Source organism: Gymnoscopelus braueri, assembly GCF_963280865.1.
Source record: "Gymnoscopelus braueri genome assembly, chromosome: 17".
In the NCBI taxonomy this organism is placed as follows: domain Eukaryota; kingdom Metazoa; phylum Chordata; class Actinopteri; order Myctophiformes; family Myctophidae; genus Gymnoscopelus; species Gymnoscopelus braueri.
This window is the reverse complement of record NC_137617.1, coordinates 16,519,492-16,538,218: the sequence shown is the minus strand read 5'-3', so window position 1 is coordinate 16,538,218 and position 18,727 is coordinate 16,519,492. Positions and strand designations below refer to the sequence as shown.

At 42.3% G+C, this 18,727-nt stretch overlaps 1 protein-coding gene across 1 annotated transcript in view; it reads left to right on the top strand.

The window, feature by feature from the left end:
* Positions 1–18,503, top strand: part of LOC308105263 (integrin alpha-M-like) — a 37,755-nt gene extending 19,252 nt beyond the window's left edge. Inside the window, exons 10-30 of the mRNA XM_080455901.1 lie at positions 23–96; positions 705–828; positions 1,129–1,268; positions 1,370–1,522; positions 1,615–1,827; positions 1,925–2,058; positions 3,469–3,599; positions 3,707–3,864; positions 3,966–4,091; positions 4,511–4,584; positions 13,168–13,309; positions 13,441–13,539; positions 13,694–13,773; positions 13,865–13,957; positions 14,049–14,118; positions 14,239–14,337; positions 14,515–14,595; positions 15,439–15,549; positions 16,058–16,171; positions 16,258–16,368; positions 17,413–18,503. Coding sequence (XP_080312027.1) covers positions 23–96; positions 705–828; positions 1,129–1,268; positions 1,370–1,522; positions 1,615–1,827; positions 1,925–2,058; positions 3,469–3,599; positions 3,707–3,864; positions 3,966–4,091; positions 4,511–4,584; positions 13,168–13,309; positions 13,441–13,539; positions 13,694–13,773; positions 13,865–13,957; positions 14,049–14,118; positions 14,239–14,337; positions 14,515–14,595; positions 15,439–15,549; positions 16,058–16,171; positions 16,258–16,368; positions 17,413–17,511 — 2,426 coding nt within the window. The 3' untranslated portion in view covers positions 17,512–18,503. The remainder of the gene's footprint in view (positions 1–22; positions 97–704; positions 829–1,128; positions 1,269–1,369; positions 1,523–1,614; positions 1,828–1,924; positions 2,059–3,468; positions 3,600–3,706; positions 3,865–3,965; positions 4,092–4,510; positions 4,585–13,167; positions 13,310–13,440; positions 13,540–13,693; positions 13,774–13,864; positions 13,958–14,048; positions 14,119–14,238; positions 14,338–14,514; positions 14,596–15,438; positions 15,550–16,057; positions 16,172–16,257; positions 16,369–17,412) is intronic.
* The last annotated feature ends 224 nt before the right edge of the window (positions 18,504–18,727 follow it).

The following is an 18,727-nucleotide window of genomic DNA, read 5'->3' as shown; positions in this document are numbered from 1 at the left end:
TGATTTATTTTTGCCTTTACAGGATCTCAGACAAGCGGTGGCTCATTGAAACTGGAAATGGCTCAAGAGGGATTCAGTGCTGCTTATGTACCTGGGGTAATCAAAAACAGTTGTTTAGTTGTTTCTACACACAGAGCCCTATTCTTGGTCATGTGAATTGGTATGAGGGGTACAGCAGATGGGCAAATAAAAAATATCTGGAGGTGAATGGCAAGTTTTGAATGTTGTTAAACCTGAAATACACATGGGCAAAACATAATCTTCACCTCCCGGCCTGGCAGAGATAATTACGTGCTGATGGATGGGTGGGTGGGTGGGTGGGTAGGTACAGTAGGTAGGTAGGTAGGTAGGTAGGCAGGCAGGCAGGCAGGCAGGCAGGCAGGCAGGCAGGCAGGCAGGCAGGCCTTTATTTATCCTGAGGGAAATTCACTGGATCATGCTTCTATAGTGCAGTCTTTTCATTACCACCATTTACATACCACCTCAGGCTCCATTATGCAGCCTGCATTAGTAATTGCATGCTATTACTGTTACATTTTATGTTATAGTTTTAACAAAGTATATTAGGCCAACTCCATTTTGCAGCCTGTGATATTACAATTCTGAAGGAGGTAAAGCACAACCTGTGATATTAGTGGCAACCCTAACAAAAAAATATGGAAGAAATTGTTCCATGAAAACATCATTTTATTGTACTATACAAGGGAGGATTCCAGATGGCAGCTGTTGGTGCCTTCCAATGGAGGGGGAGCTACAAGGAAATATCATCACAAAGCCAGGGGGCAAACTTCAAGGAGCTTACCGATATGGCTCCTGACAGTTATCTTGGTGAGGAAGTAAATTAACTCCTTATTATATTACTGTATTGTATGCTGTTACCACCAAGTATAGAAATGCCTGTTATCTAAATAATGAAAGTCTTTAATCTTCTGCATGTTACATAAGACTTCTACCCATTTGGACGCCATTGTTTAGTGACTGTAGTCCATATGTATTCTGACACACCACAGTTTGTTTTTCTTGGTAAGAAGGTCATGTGATAATCAACATTAGCAACACCTACATGCACCCTAATAATTATTTCAAAAATCAAGTACTTAATGTTTACTCAGTGCTGTTTTCTCCTAGGTTACTCCATGGCAATTGCCACAGGAACAAGTGGCATTCTCACCATTGTAGGTGCTCCAAGATATAAACACATGGGGATGGTAATGGTGTTCTCCTCCAGCAAAACCTCCCAAAAGATTGACCCTTCAACAGTTCCACAAGTTTGTGCTCCAAATATTAACAAAACATGAAGGAATATATATATTTTTTAGTAATACATTTAATTCTGCCTCCTTTGAATGATGATTTTTGGCTTTCTCAGTTTCAGATTGGGGCATATTTTGGGGCAGAGGTTTGTACCATGGATGTGGATCGTGATCAAATGGGATACACTGACATAATCCTCATATCTGCTCCTTCATTCACGGAGAGAGATCGAGAGGGCAGGGTCTACGTCTGTAGCCTTACTCACGGGGTAAAGACTGTTTAAATGTTTTTCTGTCATCAAATGCATACATTTGACATCAGGTATTGAAATGATAATTCTCATTCCTGTTTTCCCATCAGAGAGCTGATTGTCTGTCCGATAGACAAACAGTGTTGAAAGGTGTTGCAGGAGAAAGAGGAAGGTTCGGTTCCTCTCTTGCTCCACTGCCTGATCTCAACAGTGATGGATTCAATGATTTGGCTGTGGGAGCACCACTAGAGAATGATGGTCAAGGAAGCATTTATATTTTCCATGCTGATGGAAGACAAACAATCAATCCCATGTACTCACAGGTGTGTGAGAGTCAATACAGTGGCCATGGATTCATGCAACATTTTGTATTTTTTATAACTTGATCTCTTAACATGTTCTTACCTTTTCCTCATCTAGAGAATCCCTGGCTCTGATGTCCAACCTGGACTGCGGTTCTTTGGTCTGTCTATTAGCCAGTCTTCTTTTGACCTCAGTGGAGACAGCCTGCCTGACTTGGCAGTGGGTTCAAAGGATGCTGTCCTCCTACTCAGGTAAATATAAAGAATGGTGTAATTCTATCCCAGGTGTTATTCTGGTCTTCTATACCTCTACCTCAAGACATCAAACCCTTTTACACCTATGGTGTGGACACACTACTTCAACATGCCAGACAACACTGTTCTGTGTGAAAGCCATCAAACCTCAGAATGGTGAAGTAGAGCGAAAGCTTCTTCACAGCTTTCATGACATATCTGACAATTCAGCAATAATGTCTTTGGCAACGTTACAAGTGACTCCCTAGTCCCTGTGTAGCATGCAGTTTAACCTGTAACCTGCGTAGCATGCAGGCCTCCATCGGGTGCACAAAACCAGTGCTCGAGCACCTGCCAGTTTGCTTTCATAGGAGAAATGGCCATTCTCTTATTTAAATATCGGTTTTGCTGAACCACAGTTGCTCTCCACCCTGCTCTCATTCAATACAATGTAGGTTAGGTCGCTTTGTTTTCTCATCCTGATAAGTCTGAAAACGTTTTAGTTGAGCGTGGCAGTCTCCATGTTTCTTGTTATAAAAGGCACGAAAATACCATAACACTTTTAAAAACACGCAGCAGAAGAAGGAAATAGACATTTCTCAGACATATGTGGGTTTGAAGTGTGGTTCACATTATAGGACATTATGCAAGTAACACTCAACAGTGTGAACTTGCTACAATAGGTTCTGTTGACAGGCTTTGTATCAGGGCTTATCTATGAATCATTATCATTCATATTTGTAATTATATGAAGTATGTACACTTTTACTAGACTGGGTCTATATTGTTTAAGTTATCTGTTGCCTAAATTGCTACTGTCCTCCACACAGTGGGGGTTGGGGGTATAGTTGGGTAGTCTTTCTTACAATTTATATTTGCTAATAGTATGTTGGATTCATGCATATTTTCAGACATATAAAACAAAACAAAAAAAAAAGAAAATGGGCGAGAACCGCCTAGGGGTCACTGACCCCCTGTTGAATACCCATGATGTAGATTCCAGTGCAGAGTCTTTACTATGATAGGTTTCCTTCTTTGAAGAACGCAGCGTGTGGCCAATTGCATTTTAGGGGAAAAAAGGAGAAAAACAGCCAACCTAAAAGTAATTAGTACTTCACAGCCTTCCTAGGAATGTACTTGAGTAAAATATATCTGTCTTGGAAATCTACAGAGTGAAAGTAAAAAGTATCAAAAAGATCTAATACTCAAGTAAAGCAGAAATACTCAAAATCTGTACTTAAGTACAGTACTCAAGTAAAGTTACTGTCCACCACTGTAAATACGTCATTTTGTCATACTGTATTCCTTTTAGATTATTTCACCATGGTACTCTTACGGTAAATCAAGTAAATTCTGTACTATTGCCCTTTCCCTTACTAAGTAAATGAAAGTAGGAAAAGGTGATTCCAGCGATTCTTCCATTTCCAGATCTAAGCCAATAGTAATGGTGGAAGCACAGGTGACATTCAGCCCAGCTCAGATCCCCACCAACAACACAGACTGCAATTCTCCTTTGAACAACACAGCTACAGTCTGCTTCACTATGACTCGCCACTCAGGTTTTTTTTTTTATTTCTTCTAAGTCTATACACCACAGAGCCATTTTAGCATTTAAAATACTTTTATGTAAAGACTAACTTTTTAATGAAAGTCTAAACTGTTCCAGCTCAAGCACGGATAAATTATACATTGACACTGGATTCAACCCGCAAAACCCCAAACAACCGTGCTTACATCGAGACACCAAAACAACGAGAGCTGTTCAAGTCTTTTACCCTTGACATGACAAAGCCACACTGCTTTTCACATCAATTTGACATTGAGGTAGGTTGGTAATCTAAATAAGCATAAATTAGAGAAATCTGTTTTTAATGAAGGTTTGACTACTGTATGAATCTTTTCATAATAATGCCCTCTCATTGCAGGCTTGTTCAGAGGATGCTCTGAATGAACTGTCTAATGAACTTAGATTCACCTTTGAAGGTATTCCATCCTCAGACAAGCTCAGTCCAAGCCTTGAATGGAAAGCTCAGACAACCACACATCATCCTGTAAGTCTGTCTGTCTGCCTGCCTGCCTGCCTGCCTGCGTGTCTGTCCATACGTCTGTCTGTCTATCGTTTCATAGGTCCAAATATTTACTGTAGAATAATAATAATAATGATACATACGATTTATATAGCGCTTTTCTAGGTACTCAAAGTCGCTTAATGAAGGAATGCAATGGTAATTATTTTGATTTAGAGTTTGAGAAAGGACAGACTACCCTTGCCAAGAGAGCTTGACATTAGAGCTTGCAGATTAGACAGAATGATTGGCCATTGGAATAATCGGTATATACTGTAGCTGGCTTTAAGGCTTTCCAGTTCAAAGTAAAGTCATGTTCAAACAGCTTGTAAGACCATCATGTCATTATTGCTGTTTGAAAGAAAACGTGATTAACACGGTTGACTTCATCCCTTGTACAACAGTTAGGGTTTGAAATCAACTGTGGCACTGATGACAACTGTACTGACAACCTCAAAGTTGATTTCAACTTTACCAGGTGAGACATAATGTACACATGTCCTCTAAGAGTGTGGTTACTGTACTTTGTTGATGAACCAGTGCCATTACTTACCCTATAAATAGTTTCAATACATATGGAAAATCTACAGCCTGTTGTGGCCCTTAACAATGAAGGCAAAACTGATTTTGTGGGCTTGCTTGTCTTTCAAGTCACGTCACATTTAGTTATAAAGGACGTTTAAAAATAAATCTCCTTTGCCACAATGCTAAATCATAAAAAAAAACACAGACATAAACTAGAAAAAGTGCTCCTCGGAGCACAGGTCTCCACCAGGTCAGGTAGGATAGTGTGGGGCAGCAATGTTCGGAATTCGCCAATCAGGCTGGAATGTGAAAAATCGGACGGATCCGTCTTGTTCAGTTGACTATAGAGATCATGTGTACCGATTTGCGTGATGTTTGGATAAAATCTGAAGGAGTAATATTAAAAAATGAGTTTTATATAAGTTGGCCTCCTGGTGGCGCTATAATAGGGCAATGTTGAAAGGGTGGCATTTGTTCGTCAACGTAGTGCAAATGTGCGTGCAAAGTTTCACCGAAATCGGACGCTGCGTTCATGATTTGCAACATTTTGGTCAAAACGGGCCACTCCTGCAAATGTTAGATGTCAATCTTAGCCAATCAGGATGGAATATGAAACATCTAACAGATCCGTCTTGATCACATGACTATAAAGATCATGTCTACCGATTTGCGTGACATTTTGATAAAATTATTTTTTTGTCAATCAGGATGGAATCTGAAAAATCGGAAAGACCCCGTTTTGTGTAATGACTATACAGATACTGTGTACCGATTCGCGTGACGTTTGGGCAAAATCTGTAGGAGTACTGTCAAAAAATGTGTTTTGCAAAAAGCGGCCTCCTGGTGGCGCTATAACAGGCCCATGTGAAAAAATTGGGGCAAAGGTTCTGAATTGGCATCCAGGGAGTGTGTGTGCACAGTTTCGCTGCGATCAAGACAACGGTGCCGGAGATTACCTGTTCACAGACGGACACACACACACACACACGGACGGACGGACACACACACACACACACACAGACGGACGGACGGACGGACGGACGGACGGACGGACGGACGGACGGACGGACGGACGGACGGACGGACAGGGTGCAAAACATACTCTCTCTCCATGCTTTTCGGCCTGGCGGAGACAACAACAAGATACACAGCTCAAAGGCACAAATACACAATAATTATTATAATAATAATAATAACTAGAAAAAGTGCTCCTCGGAGCACAGGTCTCCGCCAGGTCAGGTAGGTGAGTGTGGACCAGCAATGTACTGAATTCGCCAATCAGGATGTAATGTGAAAATCGGACGGATCCGTCTTGATCACTTGACTATAGAGATAATGTGTACCGGTTTGCGTGATGAATTAAGTTTTGTAAAAATCGGCCTACTGGTGGCGCTATAATAGGGCAATGTTGAAAGGGTGGCATTTGTTCCTCAACGTAGTGTGAATGTGCGTGCTAAGTTTCACGGCAATCGGACACTGCGTTCATGATTTGCGGCATTTCGTTCAATACGGGCCATTCCTGCAAACTTTAGATGTCAATCGTAGCCAATCAGGATGGAATATGAAAAATCAAACAGATCTGTCTTGATCTCATGACTATAGAGATCATGTGTAACGATTTATGTTAAATTTGGATACAATCAGAAGGAGTAATATCCAAAAATGTGTTTTAAATAAGTCGGCCTCCTGGTGGCGCTATAAAAGGCAGATGTGAAAAATACAGGGCAAAGGTTTTTGAGCGGTGTAACCGCTCCTATAAGAGGGTTTAGGACCCATCCGTGGCAAAAGTTTTTCTTTCCGTCGTGAAAATGTGTCTTTCGCTGTGACGCCATGCTGTGGAAAACACGCCCATAGGCTAAGCTTTGCAGGAGGTGCTGTGATTGGCTAGCGAGACTCATGATGAAATTAATAATAATGTAAAAAATGTAAGCACGTCACTTCGCAGGAAGTGCTGTGATTGGCTACCGAAATGCATGATGAAATTAATAACTCATAAATAGCACCGCTCACTTCACACTGGGTGTGATTTTTCCTTGACCAGTTGGGAGTGCGCATACAAAGTTGTAAACAGATCGGTGCAGTTATGGGTAAAAACACGAATAGGCCTGTTATAGCGCCACCATGAGGCTGATTTGAAAAATGGCATTTCTACCTCGGCCTAGTAGGAATCTACGTGCAAAATTTCACGTAAATTGCATGCTGTGTTCATGATTTGAGGCATTTTGTTCAACACGGAGCACTTCTGCAAACTTTGGAAGCCATTTTGAGCCAATCAGGATGGAATATGAAAAATATGAAAAAAACAGTTTTGTTTAATGACTATAGAGATACTGTGTACCGATTTGCGTGACGTTTGGACAAAATCTGTAGGAGTACTCCTGGTGGCGGCCTCCTGGTGGCGCTATAACGGACGGACGAACGGATGGACGGACGGACGGACGGACGGACAGACGGACTGACTGACTGACTGACGGACGGACAGGGGGAAAAACATACTCTCTCGCCATGCCTTTCGGCCTGGCGGAGACAATAATAATAATAATAATAATAATAATAACTAGAAAAAGTGCTCCTCGGAGCACAGGTCTCCGCTAGGTCAGGTAGGTTATTGTGGCCTCCTGGTGGCGCTATAATAGGCCAATGTGAAAGGGGTGCCATTTCTTCTTAGGCCTTGTATGGCAATGGGACACTGCATTAATGATTTGAGGCATTTTGTTCAATTTTTTTTTTGTGCTAAATTAGACCTGCTGGTGGCGCTATAACAGGCCAATGTTAAAAGGGTAGCATTTGTTCCTCAACATAGTGTGAATGTGCGTGCAAAGTTTGACTGCAATCGGACGCTGCGTTCATGATTTGTGGCATTTTGTTCAAAACAAGCCACTACTGCAAACTTTAGATGTGAATCTTAGCCAATCAGGATGGAATATGAAAAATGAAACAGATCCGGCTTGATCACATGACTATAGAGATCATGTGTACTGATTTGCGTGAAATTTGGATAAAATGGGAAGGAGTAATATAAAACAAATTGTTTTACATAAGTCGGCCTCTTGGTGGCGCTATAAAAGCCAGATGTGAAAAATGCAGGGCAAAAGTTTTTCCTTGGCCTCTAGGGAGTGTGCATACAAAGTTTTATACAGATCGGTGCAGTTATAGGTAAAAACACGAATCGGCCTGATATAGCGCCACCATGAGGCTGATTTGAAAGAATTGAAGTGGCATTTCGTCCTCAGCCTAGTGGGAATGTGCGTGCAGAATTTCAGGGAAATTGCATGATGTGATCATGATTTGAGGCATTTTGTTCAAAACGGAGCACTCCTGCAAACTTTGGAAGACATTTTTTGCCAATCAGGATGGAATATGAAAAATCTCAAATACCGCTTTTGTTTAATGATGTTTGGACAAAATCTGTGAGAGTACTGTCAAGAAATGTGTTTTAGAAAAAGCGGCCTCCTGGTGGCGCTATAACAGGCCCAACACAAAACTCAACTTTCATCTCAGAATTTCACGACCTTCTCACCACTCTCTGCACAACTTCTTCCAGCATCAAAATTCTTGGCGACATAAATATCCACGTGGACAACCCATCCCGTCCTTTTGCATCTGATTTCCTTCAAATACTGGACTCTCTAAACCTCACTCAACACGTAAATACCGCTACACACAAAAAGGGACATACGCTCGACCTGGTCATCACTGACTCCGCCCCCATCAGCAATCTGATGGTATATTCACTGGGTGTGTCCGACCACATGGTCATCTCCATGGAGCTGCCCTTCCCCCCCTCTCATGCCAAACCCAAACGCCAAATCTCATTCAGAAATTACAAACATATCAACCAGGACACCATGACTTCAGACCTCGAGCATCTCTCCTCTACAACCCCCTCATCAGCCAGCGAAGCAGTGGACTTCTACAACACCAGCCTGCAAAACCTCCTCGACCTCCACGCCCCTGTCAAAACTAGAACTGTCATTTTCTCCCGCTCAGCCCCCTGGTTCTCTGGCGAGCTGAGAAAAATGAAGGCAGCTGGGCGTGTCCTCGAGCGGCGATTCAAGGCCACTGGACTAACTGTCCATAGATTGGCCTATAGAGAGCACCAGAAGGCCTATTCAAGGTCCCTCAGGGAGGCACAGTCACAATTTTACTCAAATATCATCAACAATAGCCCTGGCAACTCTAAGACACTATTTTCCACCATCAACCACTTTCTGAAACCACAATCTCCTAAACACACCAACACCACAGAGGAACAGTGCAATACCTACCTCAACTTCTTCAGGACCAAGGTAGACAACATCCGCTCTCTCCTCTCCGGCCCTGTCACTCCACCTGTCCCAACTGCCGTCCCACAGTCTGGGATCTCCCACCTGCTCTCCTGCTTCACCAACACCACGCAGCAGGAGGTTGAGGATATTGTTAGAAGGATGAAGCCCTCTAGCTGTGCCCTGGACCCCCTTCCCACCACCCTAGTCAAATTCAACATCTCTGCAATAAGTCCCCTGATCACCAAAATCATCAACCTCTCCCTCCGGACCGGCCACATTCCACCCGCTCTTAAAACTGCCATTCTAACACCCCTCCTCAAAAAGCCCTCCCTAGACCCAGACATTCTGACCAACTACAGGCCCATTTCAAATCTCCCATTCCTTTCTAAAATTCTGGAGAAAGTAGTGTCCACACAACTGCAGAACCATCTCAACCTCAACAATCTCCATGAAACATTTCAATCCGGTTTTCGCTCCGCCCACAGCACGGAAACCGCCCTGGTCAGGGTCACAAATGACCTCCTAATGGCAGCTGATGATGGCTCCCCCTCTCTGCTCATCCTCCTGGACCTTTCCGCGGCATTTGACACCGTCGACCATGGCATCCTTCTCACCCTCCTTCATTCCACCATCGGACTCAGTGGCTCAGCATTAGACTGGTTCAAGTCCTATCTCTCTGGCAGGACAGAGTATGTCTCCCTGGGAGGTTCAAAATCACTCACCCAGCCTGTCACCTGTGGTGTCCCCCAGGGATCTGTCCTCGGCCCCACCCTGTTCACCCTGTACCTGCTACCCCTTGGCCGTGTCATCAGCAGGCATGGAATATCTTTCCACTGCTATGCTGATGACACACAACTGTACATAAAAACCAAGCCATCATCCTCATCATCACTACCGCCCTTATCCATTCTCACTACCTGCCTGGAGGAGATAAAGGCGTGGATGAGTAACAACTTTCTGCAGCTAAACAGTTCCAAAACCCAAGTAATTCTTATAGGCACCCCACACCAGATAAAAACATCCCCCATAACCAGCATCACCTTCTCCGGACAGGACCTCCCCCTCTCACCGGTTGTCACAAACCTGGGAGTAAAAATAGACCCTCACCTTAACTTCGAGGCCCACGTCAAATACCTATGCAAAACATCCTTCTTTCACCTCAGAAACATTTCAAAACTCCGTCCCACACTCACGCTAGCAGATTCAGAGAAGCTCGTCCACGCCTTTGTCTCCTCCAGGTTGGACTATTGCAACGCACTTCTCATCGGGATCCCTAGCAAGAGCCTTCAAAGGCTCCAGTATATTCAGAACAGCGCTGCTAGGGTCCTGATGAGAGTGCGCAAACATGAGCACATCACACCCATCCTCCGTTCACTCCACTGGCTTCCCGTTGCTTTCCGGACCCAATACAAAATATCCCTGTTGACACATCAGTGCATCCACGGCAACGCTCCCTCATACCTCAAGGACCTAGTCTCCCTACAACCCTCGACCCGCAACCTCCGCTCTTCAAACACCAACCTCCTCAACACCCGCAAGGCCAATCTACGCACCATGGGCGACCGGGCTTTCTGCTCGGTCGCCCCCGAACTGTGGAACGCCCTCCCTGTCCACCTGAGAGCACCACAGTCGGTCGACTGTTTTAAGAGAGGATTAAAGACCTACCTTTTTAGCAAAGCATTTTTTTAGCTGGTTTTACCTCTAGGCTTTATGCCCCCAGTTTTAATTGTTTTGTTTCAGTTTCTTAGTTGCTGTTTTCTTTTATTGATTGGTGTGATGTTTGTTTTTATGCATTGTAAGCACTTTGAGATTTTTCGTAAATGTAAAGTGCGTTATAAATAAAATCCATTATTATTATTATTATTATGTGAAACATTTGGGGCAGAGGTTCTGAATTGGCATCCAGGGAGTGTGTGTGCACAGTTTCGCTGCGATCAAGCCAACGGTGCCGGAGATTAGCTGTTCAGAGACGGACACACACACGGACACACGGACACACGGACACACACACGGACGGACGGACGGACGGACGGACGGACGGACAGGGTCAGGTAGGTTATTATGGCCTCCTGGTGGCGCTATACTAGGCCAATGTGAAAAGGGTGCCATTTCTTCTTAGGCCTAGTGGGAATGTGCGAATGTGGTTTGCTAAATTAGACCTGCTGGTGGCGCTATAACAGGCCAATGTGAAAAGGGGGGCATTTCTTCCTCGGCCTAGTGGGAATGTGCGTACAAAATTTCACGGAAATCGCACACTTCGTTAATGATTTGAGGATTTTTTTCAAAACGGACCTCTTCGGCAATCTTTGAAAGCTTATGTTAGGCAAGTAGGATGGAATATGAAATATCGGACAAATCCATCTTGATCACATGACTATAGAGACACTGCATACCGATTTGCGTGTTTTTTGGACAGAATCTGAAGGAGTAAGAGGAAAACATTTGTTTTACAAAAGTCAGCCACCTGGTGGCGCTCTAACAGGCAGATGTGAAAAATGCAGGGCAAAGGTTTTTCCTTGGCCTCTAGAGAGTGTGCGTGCAAAGTTTCACGCAGATCGGTGCAGTTATAGGTAAAAACGTGAATCGGCCTGTTATAGCGCCACCATGAGGCTGATGTGAAAGTTTTCAAGTGGCATTTCTTCCTGGGCCAAGTGGGAATCTACGTGGATAATTTCACGGAAATCTTATGGAGCCAATCTTAGCCAATCAGGATGGAATATGGAAAATCGGACAGATCCGTGTTGATCACATGACTATAGAGATACTGTGTACTGATTTGTGTGTTGTTTGGACAAAATCTGTAGGAGTAATATCCAAACATTTGTTTTGCAAAAGTCGGCCTCATGGTGGCGCTATGACAGGCTGATCTGAAAAATGTGGGGCAGAGGTTCTGCTGTGGCATCCAGGGAGTGTGTGTGTGCGCAGTTTCACAGCGACTGGGCCAACGGTGGCGGAGATTAGCTGTTAACAGACAGAAGGACGGACGGACGGACACACGGACACGGACGGACAGGGGGCAAAACATACTCTCTCGCCATGCCTTTCGGCCTGGCGGAGACAATAATAATAATAAAAAACATAAGGGGAATTGAAATGCTAGCAAATAAAAATGAGTTCTTGAGCTTTAAAAGATTCAATAGAGTGATGGGGAGATCAAACAGGGAGAGGAAAGCTGTTCCACAGTCTAGGGGCTGTGTCAGCAAAGACCCCTGAACTTAAGTTTGGGTCAGGGGACAGCTAGGTCAGTCGATCTAAGAAACTTAGAGGTAATGTAGAAGGGGGGTTCTGTTTGACCTTTTAAGGCAGCTCTCCACCGCACCGACGTCGGCGACGGTAAGCGTCTGACTGACCAGCTGTAAAAACCTTTATTGTCTCCGTCAGGTCGAAAGGCATGGCCGAGACTATGTTTTGCACCCTGTCTGTCCGTCTGTCCGTCCATGTGTGTGTCCATCTGTCTGTGAACAGCTAATCTCCGGCACTGTTGGCCCGGTCGCTGCCAAACTGTGCACACACACTCCCTGGATGCCAAAGCCGAACCTCTGCCCCGAATATTTCAGATTGGCCTGTTATAGCGCCACCAGGAGGTCGATGTTTGGAAAACACATTTGTTGATATCCTAATTGGCTAACATTGGCTTCCAAAGTTTGCAGGATAGGTCCGTTTTGAACAAAATGCCTCAAATCATGAATGCAGCAAGCGATTTCCGTGAAATCTTGCATGCACATTCCCACTAGGCCGAGGAAGAAATGCCACCCTTTTCACATTGGCCTGTTATAGCACCACCAGCAGGCCTAATTTAGCAGAACACATTTCTGGAACAAAATGGCTCAAATCATGAATGCAGTGTCCGATAGCCGTGAAGGGCCTAAGAAGAAGTGGCCCCCTTTTCATATTGGCCTATTATAGCGCCAACATGAGGAAACAATAACCTACCTGGCCTGGCGGAGAAGATGTGCTCCGAGGAGCACTTTTTCTAGTTTTAATGTCTCCCGACACCTTGATTTTCCCTTCATTACGTTTGATAGAGGGATAATAAAGACATGATTGATACACCGAATGAACATAGATACTTCACAGATTATAAATAACTTTGAATTATAACAAAGTGTGGCTGAGCTAAACTGCCGGTTGTTACGCCACATAACACCTGTGTCCTACAAACAAAGACGTGGCTCATGCAGGGACATGCAGAGAATGTTAGAGGGGCAGGGGCTGAAATTTCTAAAAGGGCATTTTTGACAAAAGTTTTGTTTCTGTTTTTGCATCAGCTCTAGAGAAGTTAAAGTGGGCATAGATGAACTGTTGAACGTAATGGTGTCAGTTGAGAACAGAGAGGAGAACTCGTACAACAGTCGTGTCATCCTCACATACCCTCCTGGGCTCTCATACAGGAAGTTCACCATACAGCAGGTAAGGCAGTATCGCCAAGGTAACGTCAATGCAACGTAACTAACCCCAAATTCAGCCTTAATAAGTTGTTCTCATTGATCAAAGAAGATGTGTGATTAACATGCTTTGTGGTTTTCTTTGTCTTTACCAAGGGAAGAGTGGAATGTAACTCTTTAGACACTGAGAATGGTTTATCACGTGGGAAGAGTGACTGCACCATTGACAAGCCTATTTTCAAAAGCAATGCCAAGGTTCAACTTTTAGATTCCTGACATATCTTCTCCTCTTACATATCTGCAAGGGCAGATCAAAATAATTGCCAAAAGTGTTTTTGGTTTTGACTGTTTTGGTAGATGAATAGGCTTAAGTGTTTTAAAGTGCTTTGTCTGAACCCTTCCATTCTAGGCTTTTTTCACTGTCTCCTATGGGATAGATACCAACAGTGAACTTGACAGAAAGATGCTGATCACTGCAAATGCCACAAGGTACTGTTGTCTGCATGGTGGAAAACCTTGCACTGTGTGATTGAGTGCTTTCTATCATACATTACTAGGAATTGTTTCTCTTCTGTAACAGTGGAAATGGTGAGCATTCCTCAAAAAGTGAACTTTACCGGAAGAAGGAGATTGATGTGAAGTACAGCATTTTTCTTTCCATTTCCAATCCAAGGTTTGCATTGTTTCTTATCATTCATCATCATTCATCATTACTTTTTAAGTTAAAACAATTCTTAAATAAAACAATATATATTTCTATTCAGTTCACTCAGCTACACCAATTTCACCTTTGGAAAAAATAATCTGCAGACACCACTTCCACAATCAATTACGGTAAAACATCTTATGTAAATATTTGATGTTAATGTATTAAATGCAGCTTTTAGGTTTGCTGTTGTGACATCAAGCGACATCAAGGAATACATCCCCCTTCTTTCTATCATCTCCTCTCAGGTTTTAAATTATGTGAGAGCCTTTAATGTTACGGTGGTCATCAAGGTTCCAGTGAGAATTGGTGTTAAAGACATCTGGGTGAATCCTGGTAGTATGGAGGTAACTTACATGGATGGACACATCAATGCATGTTGGAGCTCAAACACACCAACCTTCAAACTGCTCTGTGGAAAAAGTGTTTCTCATGTCAGATTCAGTTCAATTAGTTAGGGTTATTTGATGTGCTATTGATGTGACTCTAATTTTATATTTTCCATTTGACTAACCAACTTTCAGATTCCAGGCTGCAGCAGATCTAAGGACGAGGAACCTAACCTTCCAGATTTTGTGGATAACATCAAGAAAAATCATGAAGTGGTAAATATGGCTACAACAATCAATCAACTTTATTTGTGCAGACTCAGGGGTCCATTAAAAACACATAACATAAAAACACTATACACACACACACACACACACACACACACACACACACACACACACACACACACACACACACACACACACACACACACACACACACACACACACACACACACACACACACACACACTTCCAACAGCCGGAGCCGTCCCCCGTCACACACACAACGGTACATCCTCCTTCTTTGTCATAGAGAGAAGTTGTTCTGCCGGCCGACTCGTGCCGTCTGTCAACATGAAAATACTTGAAATAATGTACTTTCTGACACGTGCCTCGCCGTCCCACGCACCCGCGCATACACGGCTGCGGACCCGAGCGAACAGACAGACACACACACGGCTGTAGATGATCATCGTGTTGCCATGTCCGCTTATTATAAGCGACTTGGGCTCTCTTCGTTTAGGATTGTTTTCATAGACCTGGTTGCTTGTTTCTCTCACGAAACCTGGCAGGCCTGGAAAAATTCATTCATCCCATAGGTTGGGGGGCTGTAACCAAGACGACAGTCCCATTGGCCGAGCCGAACTCAGAATCTCCATTGTTTACAGCAAAACGCAAATAAACATGTTAAATTGTGGCGAAGAGAAAAAGGGGCTCCCTTTGTGTGCATATATTAATGATCAATGGCCATGTGCAAGTGCAGAGCAATTGCTTGAGCCACTGAGGAGAACCAAGCAAGATTGACAGACTGACTTTCCTAAAATTATATATAGGATATGCTGAAAACATTCAATTTCATAACATTTTGCTTTGAATTTGTCCTCTACCTGCCCATAGGACTGTTCCGTTGCCACGTGTACAGTGTTCAGATGCAACGTGTTCATGGTGAAAGATCAGCATGACGTTTACAACATCTCTGCTAACCTGAGCTCAGGATGGATAGAGCAGGTAAATATTATGTCTAAAATATGTGCTGTTTATTCAACACTGAACATTATATTTTAGATCTCAATCATTGCTGTAACTGTAGGTAAAGTAAGGGAACTGTAGTGTCAAACTATGTCAAGAATAAAGTTTACACTGAGTTAAAACAATAAATAATCATTGGTGGTTGAAGATGGTTAAAATGATTTAAAGCATCTCATATCCTTGGGCAAATTAAAATTATTCCCATGTCTTTCCTCAGATTATAATTTTGGTTCATGCAGGTTTAATCATTATTATTTCCATTATGGTTGTGAGTGGGTGAATATTAAATTCTGGGTGATGTCAGAGCTGATCCATGCATCACTAATCTACACATTTTAGCCCTTATTGACACTCATTAGGCAGAAATGTGACCAACCATCCTTGATTACCATCAATTCAAGCAAACAACCAGTAAAGCCAGTAAAGATCAGAGCTTTGCATTTGAGCAAAATGCTCCTCTTCTTCCCTCTTTACTTCTGACCCACAGATTGGTCTCCAGTCAGCCAAATTCAGTTTGATCAGCACAGCCACTTTGGAGTATGACAGAGACCAATACATCTACTTTTCAACACAGTCTAAAAACAATCCCCCAGTTCAAAAGGTAACATTCCGTTTATACGTTCATTTTACTCTTTTACTAATTTAAAATACTTTGAATGTGATGTTGAATTCAATTGTTGTTCTCAGATTGTGGCCACAGTAGAGGTGTACACAGAGACAGACCTCACCAACGGGATCATTGGTGGAACCGTAGGAGGACTTGTTCTTTTGGCTTTGATCACTGCTGGCTTATATAAGGTAATACACTGTATATACTGTTCTTTAAAGGGCTATGGCAGCCATCATGAAGTAGGCTATGCATGCCTCAGCTCATCGCATTGATGCTTTGTCAATCCCATGGCATCCATTTTGTGCGTGCTAGGTACCCTTTCATGTCAGCCAGTGCTGTATCCCAGTGTATGCATACACCAGATCCTTATCATAACCTTAACCGTACCAACAGTGTCTAACCTTAAATAAATGTAACTAAATAAACCTATTCTCACAATTTGATTGGCTAGGGGCACTATCATACTTCCATTCTACCATTCTAAGTTATTATAGTTGGCTAAAACTGCAACTGAATAATAATAATTTCAAAAATTAATACATTACAATATATCGTAAACAATTGGGGTGGTTGTATTTAGTCTCCCTGCTCTTCTATTAAGACATTTAGATTGTGTCAAAGGTCCTGTCTCACCTAGACACAGGATCTGACACAAATTTTTACCTGATGGTCAAGATTACATTTATCCCCTGAGCAAGCAGGCAGGCTCTATTAGCCCAATGGTAAAAATGTCAGCATTTGCACTGGAAACCGGGTTCAAATCCGTGGTAGAAGAGGAAAGTTACATAGAGCAGCTTTAATTAATTAATAATTTTGTAAATTAGAATCAAATCAAATCATATGGATCTCTGGATTCACATGTGAATAGGGTGGCTCCAGTGTAGAATGCAAAAGTCTGACTTCATGTGACCAGCCTGTGATGTCAGTCATGTATGACGCTGTGTCTGTCAGATATCAGTTTGTCTGTCTGTCCGTCCATCCACCATTTTGGTACCAAACAACATATCTTGAAAACTATTGCCATATACTTTTCTGTGCATACTCATGAAACCGAGCATGGCCCCTACTGTTATTGGTGACACAGTTTTATAGAACATTAGCACAGAAATTCCCGGCACATGCTATTTTTTTTCAATAATTTGCCATTGTTTAACGATGGCGGCTTAATGCTGCATTGCTGGATTTATGCTAGTTTTTCTCCTCATGTGTATGTTGGTGTATCCTACTCTCAGGCTGGGTTTTTCAAGAGTCAGTACAAGCAGATGATTGCTGAACAGGGTGGAGAAGGACAAGGTCTAGAAGATGGTGAAGCACAACCACCAGAGGAATAACAGTGAACATAAGGACACAGATCAGGGACTCAACCATGTGCAGTATGGAATGTACTTACTGTATAGTACTTTGTATTGCATTGGATCATTCCATTCTGTTCTATTGTTTTCATCCTCACGAGAAATCGTATAATAACATGGTATAATGACATTTAACTTTAGTACACCAGACAAATAACACATTTGATCAGTACTTACTGTTAGAAAACATTGTGCCATCTACATTTCTTAATATACTATGTTGGCTTGGGACCAAAAAAAAAAAAAAAAATCTCCACTGAGGAGAATTTATATTTTATTCACTGTTACTGACTGTGGGCAGGTTTTGATTTTGCTTTATATTAATTAACATACTATGCATTTTCTTTTTTTAATGTATGAAATTAATTTCTTCATTATGCCTCAAAGTTATTCTCACAGGTAAAATAGAATGCTGTGGTTGTATAGTTTGTCAGTTTGGGAACATTCTGCTTCAAACAATTCAGACTCAACCCTTAATTATGCCACTAAGTTTTAAGCAAAACTAATTTAAGGAATAGTGAAACATGAGCTCATTCATTTTCTTTTCAATTAACCAGAAGTAAGAATACACAAATTCAAATGTCCAAATCCAATTATTAAGGTATAGTTTGAATAAATATCATTATGATCATTATAATCATAATTGTACACACACACGTGTGTGTGTGTGTGTGTGTGTGTGTGTGTGTGTGTGTGTGTGTGTGTGTGTGTGTGTGTGTGTGTGTGTGTGTGTGTGTGTGTGTGTGTATATGAGTGTACATGTGTGTATCTGCGACTAATGAAGTAAACCACTGGACCGATCAGCGCCAAATGTCTTGTGTATTCTACGTCTATGAAAGGGTTTGTGTGCGTGCGTGTGTGCGTGCGTGGGAGCAAGATTATTTTACTGTATATACATCTTCATTATTATTATTTTTGCAAAGCACATTAAGTTTACTTTGTACAAATGCACAAAAGAAATAAAGCTTACTTCTTTAAATATGTTTTAATAGAGCATTATTTCTCACACACATCACAACCTTATAATCCAGAATTTCACATAGATTCCACTTCTATCCTACCAGCATGATTAGATGGGAAAAGAAAGGAAGTGAATCCAAAAGGAGAAATAGAGCCCTTACTTCAAGCAGTACTTTATTAATACATTTAAAAAAACAAATTGCTATATGTTGTGTTTAGTGAATGTTTACACTAA